Source organism: Pinus tabuliformis, chromosome 7, assembly GCF_031772625.1.
Source record: "Pinus tabuliformis cultivar Carrire ecotype Pingquan chromosome 7, CPIR1, whole genome shotgun sequence".
In the NCBI taxonomy this organism is placed as follows: Eukaryota; Viridiplantae; Streptophyta; class Pinopsida; order Pinales; family Pinaceae; genus Pinus; species Pinus tabuliformis.
The window spans coordinates 1806509417-1806522311 of record NC_142293.1 but is presented as its reverse complement, the minus strand read 5'-3'; the positions used below and the strand labels follow the sequence as shown (position 1 = coordinate 1806522311).

At 38.7% G+C, this 12895-nt stretch overlaps 1 protein-coding gene across 1 annotated transcript; it reads left to right on the top strand.

The window, feature by feature from the left end:
• Nucleotides 1–7374: 7374 nt before the first annotated feature.
• Nucleotides 7375–8748, top strand: LOC149255587 (uncharacterized). Its single transcript, XM_089455081.1, has one exon. The coding sequence runs from the start codon at nucleotides 7375–7377 to the stop codon at nucleotides 8746–8748; it is 1374 nt and encodes a 457-aa protein (XP_089311207.1).
• The last annotated feature ends 4147 nt before the right edge of the window (nucleotides 8749–12895 follow it).

Below are 12895 nucleotides of genomic sequence, written 5' to 3'. Positions count from 1 at the left end.
AAGACCATCATCATGGGAAGGGCTCCAAGCTAGTGCAACAAACCATCATCCAGCTCATCATTGCATAGGACCATCTATCACATCTCCAAGCTATTCCAGGCTAGTAAACATGCCAAGGACCACATACACATCATCCATAATCACCTCAATCATTTGTAGCCCAAGAAACTAGGTTGACATCAATGAAAATCAACCACATATCTGTAATACTTCAACACACATCAATGCCAATAATATCCCCCTTTGGCATTGATGTCAACGCCCATGCTAAAATAATCATCTGATTAAACATCCTCTCATTCTCCCCCTTTGACAACAATGGAAAAGGGCTAAACATGTCAAGGATGAATGATATATATCCTCTACATGCAAGGGGCTCCATTAAAGACATAAGCTCCAATATCACATGCAGGTGATGAACAATGGTGTGTAAGACTAAAATAACAACAACACTCCTCCTGGAAGAGATTTGCACTAAACTTCCCCTAGGAATAAACTATGCTCAATCATAAACACACATGAGAAACATCATACATCTCCTACCAATAGCAAAAAAAACCTCTCACTCAACAAAAACAAACACTAAAACACATGCTCTCTCTCGTGAAGCAACAACAACATAATCCATGTCATAATGACATCAACATATCATATCACCACAAGGACTTCAATAGGGGAACAATACCATACCACGTGCATTCATATTGGGGGATATATATTGAGACAAAATTGACTTAATATATTGAGAATATAATAGGGGGTAAATGGTTTTTATATTGGTAGGTATAAAGAATGGAGCTCAAAGTTAATGAAAAAATACAAAGGGGTACAAAAAATGTCGACAAAAAAGTGGATACCTACAATATCTAGTGAAGGTAGAGGTTTTTTAATTTGGGATTGTGTATTAGTTTTATATTGGTAGGGGGTTAAATAATGTGATTTTTAGAGGTATTTTTCAATATGTAGTCAAATTAAGGGTATTTTTAATATGCTACAAGAATGTGATATGTCATAGGTTCATTGAGTGAAGCCCCCATGCATATCACCAATACATAGAAGCAACAACGTAATTTGATCTACTAGCAGCAAAAACAATGATCAACTCCATAGAAGTAGCGGCATAGATCCATCCACTCTGAAGCAACATCAACAAAATACATCCTCTCCCTAATGTACTACTCCCCAATAGTCAAAAACTCGTACAACACTAGCAATAATGTGACATCTCTCTAAAGTAGTCATGGTAGCAGGAAATCCATGATGAAAGGTTACAAAAGTATGACCATCCATACTCCATTGAATGAAATCATCTCCATGGGTGAATATACAGTGATATACATAGGTGTGAATGCCTCCTTTCCACATGAAAGAGGCTACTCCACATGGACCAAAGACTGAACAAATGATATGCAACAAAGTACATGGCCTCATAGGCTTATTATATGGCTACAAAGATGATAATACATGGTTGTATAATCACATCAATAAGCCCATATATGACTGAACCATAACTCACATGAATCTCTCTTAATGCTTGCATGACTCTAGAATGTCTCTCTAGAAATACATGGCTACCACAATACTACTAACAATCCATACAAAAAATTGACTAACTCTCATGACTCATTATGTAACATATGCCAAACATGGATCTCATACAAATCTCTTGTTATGCATATCTAATATATAGAGAATATGATCAGCCACATGTCCTCTCTATGATAGCAAGATAATGTCAATATAAATAACATAAGAGACATGTATCATCATCTCTGAAAACATCAACCATGAATCAATATTTTAGCAGCAACAACTGGTAGTCCTTAACAATACATAGTGGCCCAACAATATCATATATAAATATAATCATAAATCAACAACACTTCTCATCATCATGAATACTAATCAGCCTTGTTTGGAAATATATGGAAACAAAACTAACCATCATATGAAGCATGATAATCAAAACTGATAACAACAATCAGTACATGATTTAATGAAAAAAACAACATCACATCAATACCTATAAATATCATCCACCATCAAGCTACTCCATGGCACCAACACATGCATAAAAATCATTAACCTAAAATGCATGATGCAAGCCACCTGCATGTTGACTCATATAAAAAACATATAATTTATGCATGATGAAAACATAAACATCTACAATTGATAAGCACATAGCATGAGATTCATAACCAACTTCTCCAAGGATCCATAATGTCATCTGAATATTGGAAGAATAAAATGTGCTCCCACTGAATATGTGTCATTCATCCTCCTCATCACATCTTAACAAAAAAACACCATTAGTAGAAAAAATATCATAACATAAAATACCATAGAAATTATATGCTTCAAAAACAACTTCTCAATAGATAAATCTATTCACACACACTTCAATAGCTATGGCAACACCATCTATGATTATTCATCCAAAAGAAGATGCATCATAGATCCCCCTGAGGCCATGCAAGCCTCAATTTATTATTTCCATTCCATGCTGCTCCTTCTTCATCCAAACTTTGAGTGGATTGTCTCTTGCATATAGATGTCCAATTGTCTTCATGTTTGGCCTACTTTTCATATTCTTCATTCTTTGATTTGGTGGCCTCAAGTGTCTTGGATTCTTGCAATCCTTGGCCATATGACTAAGATTATCACATATGTAGCATTTGATATGACCAAGAAATGGAGGAAAATATTCAAATATTTTGATTCTCCTCTTACTCATCATTGTATGCAACCTGCATTCAATAGCCTTGTAGCCAAAATCATTGCATGAGTAGAAATAACCATATAGATGACTATTATATCTGATTTTTGCTAAACTTCTTTGCATGCATGTTTGAGGTTGCCTCTCCTTTAGCTTCTTATTTTGATGAGAAGTCATGTTCTTATCACTTTTTCAATTTGTTGCCATATGTCCATGTTTTCGATAGTTGTAGCATTTTCTCCTTTTTAATCTTCTTTCAGCTGCTTTTATTAGCTAATAATATTTTATATCTTTGTCACAATTTACTGCTTGGTATCCATTTACTCCAAAATTGTAGAATCCATCCATATTATTCTGCTTCTTTGTCCTTTTTCGCTTATTATTCTTGTGCTCCATCTTTGGTTGTTGGTTGTGTTGATGACTGTGTTTCTTGTTGCTTTTTCTATTGCTTCATTGTTTATCCTTGTAGCTATAATTAAACTAGTTTTTACTTTGTGCATGCTACAAACGGATTTGATAGGTGAGAAAGTGGTTTTCTTCTCCAAATCATTTCTTAGTGAAACCACTTATTATTCCAATCTCTCACATTCGTCTTCCTTAATTTTATACTGCATTTTTATTTCTTCCTCAATATTCTTTTCTTTTTCAAGCCAAAATTTCAATCTAATGATCTCTTCTCTTGGGCCATTTTCTTTCTCATCGGTAATCTTCAAAAGTCTTTTCTGATCTTTACCTACAGTGGTTAGCTTTCAGACTTCAACAACTAATTCCTTGGTTACAATCATTAATAATTCATATTTATCATTAATGTGAGCAACATCCTTCTCATCATCACTATCAAAGTCAAAAGAATCATCAGAATTATGATTCAAAAATGATTCTAACATATTACCTCATGACATAACTTCTTTGGCTGAAATTTCAGAAATTTCAGCTTCATTTCCAATGGACTGAATCTTTTTCTTCTTCAAACCCTTTCTCTTTTGATACATCCTCCTCTTTCTTTTGTCCATGATCCACTCCCTACTCTCCAAGTGGTTAAGCTTCACCAATTGTTGGAAATATATTCACTATTGATAAGGGGGGTGAATCAGTAGCAATGGCCTTTGTATCAAATTTTCACTGATTTTAAATATTTTTCCCAAACTCAATTATCCATGCACATGCACAACGTTAAATCATAAAAGGATGTAAGCAAAAATAAACTAAAACCATAATCACCATGAGAAATAACCATCATAAATATCAACAAAAGTATGTAAACATAATGACACAAGTATTTCTTGTGGAAACCTTTTCGGGAGAAAACCACCTTGTTGTTGTTGTGTTGTTCAATTCTTTTTATTATTTGCTGAACAAAATGTTACATGGATTAGCTACACCCATAGCCGAAAGACTCGACTTTCTTTACATTATGCTGGAAGCTATCAATCTAAAACTTTGTTTCTCTCAGGGATCTATAGACTACCATCTGCTGGACATTCCCATAACCAACGATCCTCACCGAACCACCACTAGACTATCCAACTCCTATTGGATGGAGAAAACTCTTCCTTCTACCAAATAATTGTCTCTACTAAATCCTCTCTACAAGTATGTTTTAACATAGTTATTAAGTTCCCATTAAAACTATAAAAAGGAAATTTGATAATATGAATGCCTTGGTCAATGGTAGTTCCTACAAAAACAATATACATTCCTTACATATTTCGTTATCATTCTTGTTTGGCTTCATTGTCCTTTAGTTTTATTTTGATTTGTGTTTTATATTTGCTTTCCATGCAATTGTGAAAGGATATCAACCAATATAGCCAAACCAGACAAACATATATATTAACTAACTTTTTTCTAACTTTCATAATTCAAATTTTCCTCTTTATTTCATTATCTTTGTCAATTTTTTTTTTCCATTCCTTATTGATCAATAATATGATGTTTTTTCACAATCATTATTTAATCATTTTATTTATCCTCGATAAAAATAGATTATTTAGTCAATATATTGGGTGTTTCAAAAAACGATAACATAATTAAAATTCTACACAATTTAAATGTTATAAAATAATTACATTCTTTAAAGTGACTAGAGAATGAATTTTTAAAAAATTGTAGTGACCACTACTCAGTTTGCACATTTACACTTTTACATTTATATGTTAAAGTGTTGAATAAAACATCTTTCTTAAATTATGATGGGTAGTAACTCATGGTAAATAGGTTATTTATGTTAGTATGATATATTTTCATGGATTTTAACTCTAGGTGGTCTTTGTGTGAAGCTTAACAATGAAAAATCAATGCAAAAATATTTTAAAATCATGGTATAAATATTGCAACTACATCTAGAAATATGACCAAAACATATGAGGCAATTATCTTTATGGCACAAAGGCTGCAATAAGACCTTCAAAGTTATGGTCCAATCAAATGTTTGAAAAATATGTTATCAATAATATTGAGAAATAAATATTTGTTATTGAAAGTTAAACATTATAACTTGGATTAGTCAATGCTAAACTAGTGGTGAACATAAAAATTGATAATCATATTCATCTATTTTAAATGGGACAATATAAATAAGGAAGTATATTAACTTACTTTTAATAAAATAAGATATTTCAAATCATATTCACTCATGGTATTGGGTGGTCCATGGTATTGACCCATGGTATTTTAGGTGATAATCCTATTTAAAGATTAAAACATAGATAATTTTCAATCCTATGGTATTGTGTCTCCCATGGTCTTCATCCATGGTATTTGAGATCATAAATCTTACTGAGTTGAGAGGCTCATTCTACACTGAGGGGATGTGTAAGTTTGTGGTCTGTCCCAAATTATTTTCTAAATATAAAAATAATGTCTGCTATAATAAGTGAAATATTTAAATGTTATATATAAATAAATATTCAATTTAAGTTATGGAAGGCGATGACCTACGGCCTCTGCAACCCAACCTAGGGTTCTTGCGAATCCTGCAACGGCAGGCCTGTCAAGCTCAGTACAGCTGGTAAAATCAGGCGGATTGGTGGTCAGTGCTAAGCGGCCATAAGAAAAAAGCAATATGCAACCTCCTCAGGGGGAGGGCCAGGAGCCTCCCCCCAATAAGGACAATCGAATGCAGCACACGGGAGAAAAGGAAAACGAAAATGAACCAAGCGGCGGTAATACGGAACATAGTAAGCAGAAGGGCAAGGACATAGATCAGGAAGATAGAAACAGGGCAAGTTCTTCAACATGCAAGCCAGTAGCAACTCACAGACCAAGGGTGGAGTTCCCAAGTCATCGTATCAATGCTAGGATACAGTATATGAGAGATCATGCGCTGATTGGTAAATTCATAGGAATATGGCCGACAGAGAAAGCGCTGAGAAGTTGGATAAGCGCTAAATGGCATCCAAAGGGGCACATCTCTCTGCATCTAGGAGCAAAGGGGCTCTTTACAGCAGTTTTTCACTGCCTGGAAGATCGCAACATGATTCTGGATGGGGGTCCTTACTTTTTTAACTCTGCAGGATTATACCTCAAAGTGTGGGTCGAAAGATTTAATCCAGATAAGGAGGACCTAAGCTATGCGCCGGTGTGGATAAGGCTATATTCACTGCCGTGGGAATATTGGGAAGAAAACTCTCTTCAGGAGATTGGGAACGCACTTGGCAAGTTTGTAAAGATTGCAGAAGAAACAAAATCATGTAGATACACGTCCTATGCTCGGATCTGTGTTTATATGGACCTCAATAAAGCGCTGCCAGACACGGTAAGTTTCTTTCATGAAGATTCTGAATGGATTCAAGTTATAGATTATGAGCATGTACCATTTAGATGCAAGAAATGTCATGATATAGGGCATCTCTATAGAGATTGTCCACTAAATAAGAAACCCTCCTCCCAAGATAGTTCAGAAAATCAAACAACAGATGGCTTCACTAAGGTAACAAATCAAAGGAGAGGGAACAAGCGAGCAACATGCAATCCCAGGGCAAATCAAGTCAACAAGACAATACCCACAACGAGCAACAGTTTCGAAGCACTGGCCAAGATTTATTTGCAAGATCTGGAGAAGGACATGCAGAAGGACAAGGATTCCAATAAAGAACAACCAGGAGAAACTTCAGGGCAAACAGGAAAAATGATTCAGAAGCAATCAAACTTGCAACCTCAATCTAAATTACATCATGGCAATCACAAGGAATGGAAGTTGAATATACTGAACCAAATGACAAATCATCAAACGAGCAAGCGGATACCTCTCAAGAACCTCAAATCATGGAAGAAGATTCAGAGCCTTTAGACATAGGGGAGCTGGATATACTAGGCTTGGAACAAGCATGCAAAACAGGGAATTTTGAAAAAATACCAGATCGGAAAGTGGATAACCTAGTAGAAGTCTTGAACAGGGCACAGAAGAAATACTCTCTAGGAGTCCAAATAGGAAGTCCATGGGATGGAAAATTTATCACCAAGGACAATAAGAAGAGAGGTAGAAAAACTACACTTGAGAGAACCATCAAGATAGGAGAGATATTAGTGGAGTCAGGGAGGTATGCCAAACTGACCAGGTATTTCAATACAAACCCCCATCCTTCTCAATGAAGCTGATATCATGGAATATAAGAGGGCTTAATGGCCCAAGGAAAGGCAGATTATTAAAAAATATGCTTATGCAAGAAAATCCAAGCATACTCTTTCTGCAGGAGACGAAATTCAATTCAACAATTTTGGAAAAAATAGCAGTGAAAGCCTGGCCAGGAGGGCTAGTTACAGCTGTTGATGCTCAGGGAGCTTCGGGAGGACTTGCAATCCTTTGGGATGCGCGAGCCATCCAACTAAACAACATACAAGCTAATAAAAGTTTCATTCAGGCAACCTTTCATCTCATAGGTACTAACACCTATGGACTGATAACTAATGTCTATTTTCCTCAGGATACTACTCAAAAAGCTCAAATCCTGAATACATTGTCAGAACTCAACTCAGACAGGCCATACCCACTTTGGATCTCTGGAGGTGATTACAACATGACAACAAGCATGGAAGAAAAACAAGGGGGTAGAAGCAGAGCAAATAGTGATGGTAATCTACTAAAAAACTTCATCCACAACAACTGGTTGGTGGATGTTCCCACAAGCAATGACCTCTTCACTTGGAGTAATAAGAGAGAAGGATCGCAGCAGATTGCTTCGCGTCTTGATAGGTTTCTCATCTCAGACAATGCAACTCACTTAGGAGGGGAATTTACAGCGTCCATCCTTCCTATCTCAGGATCAGATCACTGGCCTATCGAACTTCAATGGAACAGGCCTGGCAACAACCTCAAACGTCCCTTCCGATTTGAAGAATTTTGGCTAACTCATCCAGACTTTGAGGATCTAGTTAGAACAACCTGGCTCAACTTCAATCCCACTGAAGGCATAAGAATGTCCAGGTTTCAGCAAAAACTCAAGCATCTAAAAGGAGCAATCAAAATATGGAATCACAATACTTTTGGCAACATTTTTAAAGCTCAAGCCACTCTCAACTTAGAAATGAAGAGAATCCAGCAAACTATTATCACTGAAGGGCGCACGGAGGAATTAACCAAGCAGGAGCAAGTCATAGAATCTAGAATATTAGAGAGGGCTAAACAGGAGGAAACATTATGGAGACAGAAATCAAGGATCAGATGGTTAAAAGATGGAGAAAAGAACACAAATTTTTTCCATAAAACTACGGTGCAGCGCAGAATGATCAATTGCATTACTCACATCAAAAATGAACAGGGGGATAAAATTGAAACACATGAAGGCATTGAAGAGGAATTTCTCAGATATTTCAAGAAAGCACATCAGGAACCCAATATAGATAGAATGCCGGCTATAAATAAGCTTCTAAAGAACATTCCAAGGATAATAACAGAGGAACATAATAGTCTCCTCCTTAAGCCTATCAACCTACAGGAAGTTGAAGAAGCTGTACAACACCTGAAGAAGGGAAAGCGTCGGGTCCGGATGGTTTCACGTCAAACTTTTTTCATAAGTTTTGGGACCTAATAAAGGATGAGGTATGGCAAGTAGTGGAGGAATCCCGAGCACTCAGATGGATGTATCCAGGGTTAAACGCCACCTTCATAGCCTTAATTCCAAAGGTGGAAGATTCCAACACTCCAGATAAGTACAAACCAATTGCCCTGTGTAATATCATCTATAAAATCACTTCAAAAGTCATAGCAACAAGACTTAAGCCGCTGCTCCCTCTTATTATCTCGCCCGAGCAGTCGGGGTATGTAGAAGGCCGACAAATAACGGACGGGATTATTCTAACTCATGAGATAATCCATTCCTTAAAGCAAACCAAAAAGCCAGGTATGCTGCTTAAGCTAGATCTATCTAAAGCTTTTGATAGTATCAGTTGGGTCTATATTCAAAAAATTCTTATTGCCTTTGGTTTTGCCCAATCATGGGTCAGATGGATTTTTAACCTTTTGTCTTCAGCTTTTTTCTCTGTTTTAATCAATGGTATCCCCTCGGCAACGTACCGTCCCTCCAGAGGTATAAGGCAAGGAGACCCCTTGTCTCCCTTTCTTTTTGTTATTATGGCAGAGGGATTGGGTAGAAGCATCACCTCTGCCAGGCAAGCTCAACAATTAAAAGGCCTTTCTTTCAACAATTCCCCAACTTACTCCCACCAGCAATTTGTAGACGACAATATGCTTTTTGGCAACCCTTCGTGCAAGAAGCTCGCCTCCTCAAATCAATCCTGTCAAACTTCTCTGATGCATCTGGTGCCCTTATCAATCGTGTTAAATCCCAAATTTTTTTCTTTAACACCCCTGTTCCCACCCAAAAAGCTATCGGCCGAATTCTGGGATTCACTACAGCCTCCTTGCCCTCCAAATACCTCGGAGCCCCCTTAATGGCCTCAACTCTCAAACACTCTTCTTGGAAGCAACTGTTGGAAAAACTGGAGATTCGACTCTCCCTATGGACCTACCGAGCTCTGAATATGGCTAGCAGACTTGTTCTTATCAAGGCTGTCCTTCATTCCATGCCCTTGTATCTCTTCTCCATCCTTGCTGCCCCAAAATGGGTACTCAAAGAAATTAAGAATCTCCAGCGCAACTTCTTATGGGGAAGCTCAGGCCACAATCGAAAATGGGCTCTAGTTAAATGGGATAAAGTATGTCTTCCTAAGAAAGCAGGGGGTATTGGGCTAAGAGATCCTGAGCATAGCAACAGAGCAATGGGCGCAAAAATCTGGTGGAGATGGCTAGCCCATCCTAACACTCCATGGGCCTCTCTCTGGACAGCTAAATATGCAAGCAATTGTCCCATGGAAGAAAGAATACGAATGACGGAGCTAAGCATGGGATCGGTAATCTGGAATTCGGCTATACAACACAGAAGTCTCATACAAGAGCACAGTTTCTGGGAAGTCAAGAGTGGAACAACTGCTCGATTTTGGGAAGACTCCTGGCAGCAATTACCAAAAATAAGAGACATACTCCAAGATCATCCAATACCAGAGCAGGAGATCAATCAGTTAGCCAAGGTCAGTCAATTTTGGAGCTCATCTACAACTCAAGAACATAGGCAATGGAAAAATGCAAATCAAATTTTATTGAACAGCTCTGAACAAACTCAGCAACATCTCAATACAGAATTACAAAAGAGGCAAATAACTGTCTCAGAAGAATCGAACATTCTAAGATGGGGTTATGAAGAGAAAGGAATATTCACCACAAAGGAAGCGTATAAGATAATAGTCCAAGATCAGCTAAACAAAGACACTTTATGGGATAAAGTTTGGCACACTCCCAACTGGCCGAAGGTCTCTACCTTTTTATGGCTCCTTTGTCACAATAAAATTCTAACTTGGGATAATCTCAGGAAAAGAAGCTTCTCAGGCCCATCTATATGTCTCATATGCAGGAAAGCGGAGGAAACAGCCATACATCTTATGCAGACATGTCAAACTGGAAGAAAACTTTGGGAGAAGGTTTCTTTCCACTATCAAAGAGAAGGCAGAGTGCAAGGAGATCTCAAAGCCACTATTCGCAACTGGAATCAGAATCCATTTCAAAGTAATCTCCTTAATACTCTGTGGCATATTATACCTGGCTTACTGATGTGGAACATATGGAAAGAGCGCAATAGAAGAGTTTTCAAGGATCAAACTATGCCTCTAGAGCAAATTTGGACTAAACTTCATCAGAATATCATGGAGTCTCTATCAATTAGAGAATGGTACTCAGAAGACCTCCCCACATTACCTCAGGAAAAAACAGTCTGGGATAATTGGAGGATCCAGATAAACCAAAAGACAATCAACAAAAAGAACCCCACAATGCAGGAAAAGGAATCAAGCAATTGGATTCCGCCGCCCATTAACATGTTCCAGCTTAACTTTGATGGGGCCTCAAAAGGAAATCCAGGGAAAGCAGGGTATGGGGGAGTCTTCAGAGATCATAATGGCGATCCTCAATGCATCTTTATGGGCTCGATAGGCTGGGATACCAACAACTCAGCAGAACTGGAGGGCTTATGGAGAGGTCTCAAACTAGCCCATGAAAGAAGATTTTTTCCACTCATTATAGAAGGGGATTCGCAAATTATAATTAGAATGATCATAAATCTCCTGCATGGTTCACCCATTCACAAAGTCAGCAACAGTTGGAGAATGGCCCAAAGGCTTGAGCTAATAAATAACTGGCTTTCTCAGCACCAAGCAATCTCATGCAAACACACCAGAAGGGAAGGAAATAAGCTCGCTGACTTTCTTGCCAATCTCGGAGTGGAAGCTGAGGGAGGCTACTTTGAAGGAACTATCGCCAGCTTAGCCTCTGAGGACCAAATCGCCAAATTCCAGGAAATTGTCACTCAGGACAAATCTTAGATGCAGAATACACACCCGGATGCGGGTGGCATTAACCGTTCGCAATGACAAATCGCGCTAATCAGACATCTGGCCTGACGGATGGTAGGCGGATGGTCCGTAGGATACGCGTCGTAGGATGGCGAATTAAGTTAAGGGCAGATGAATTAAATATCGAGCAGTCTCGAATATGGTCTGGTATTAATGCGAGCATGGCTGCACCACAAACAAGTTGGCTTATTGGCATGGAACCGCTCAATGTCCCTGTCTCAGCTACTGGCTCTTTTTATTATGAAGCAGAGCCGCTTCTGCACCTCTGCTTGGTCTTTCGAGTCTGGTTGTTAGCCTGGATTTGGAAGCTCTCTGAAACTTTCCGCGCTCCCACTGTTTCTGGCCTGCTTTGCCTCCGTCGCTCTCCCGGCACATTTGCCTCTCTGACTATGCCTCGCAACCGAGGAATCCCACGTCGAGGCAGCCATACAGGGAACAGAGGTCGCCCTTCTCACCCTGTTCCACAGAATGTTGCCCCTATCACCTCAGCTGCCCCTTCTTCTCCGCCTCTGGATCAAGCTAGGCCTATCCCGAACAATTTATTCCAGACCTTCAGGTTTACCTTTCAAAGTCGGCTCAACAGGCATGCTTTGACTGCAAGTATTAACATAGTCGTCTCTGAAGAGGAGAGCAACTAGCTCAGATCGACTCCATCTATCTCCACCCACTCTCAGGAAGATAGTGTTCTTCAAGGGGATTTGACAGATATGGTGTTCCATGGGGATCACATGCAAGAGGATGCCCCTGTTTCGGAAGCGCCTCAACAGCAAGTGGAACCGACTCAGAGTGAAATTCTGGCCTGCGGGCCGTCTCAAAGGGCAGTTGGTGTTTTAAATATGGTAACTACTCCTGATGGAGGCGAACCGGCATATGATGAAGACAGTTTCGTGACCTGGGTAGCTTCTACCAGCCAGGTGAACGAGGATACGCCAGCTTCACCAAAACATGCAGATTAATCATGTCTCCTATCTGCCGGGTGGCCTTCTAGCCTATATGCTATGCAATTTTGGTTTTGTGTCTTTGATTCTGAAGTTAGATGTCTGTATCTGGTTCATTCTCATGCTACAGGCAGTGGCAACAGCCAATATAGGCTTTCCTTTTTGTTATAAACATGGCTGTGCTAGTTGTTTTTTTGCTTTTTGGGTCAACGAAGGGCATGACGATTTCAGTCCTGGTAAAATATTTCAGTATGTCAAAGCCCAAAGTTAAAATTTTGAAGTCTGTACTGTAAACTTGGTTGAAGGCCTGAACTATAATGTCTCTGAGTTTCTGGTT

Excerpts from the sequence above, each read along its gene's own strand:
- LOC149255587 (XM_089455081.1), top strand. The coding sequence starts at position 7,375 with ATGCTTATGCAAGAAAATCCAAGCATACTCTTTCTGCAGGAGACGAAA.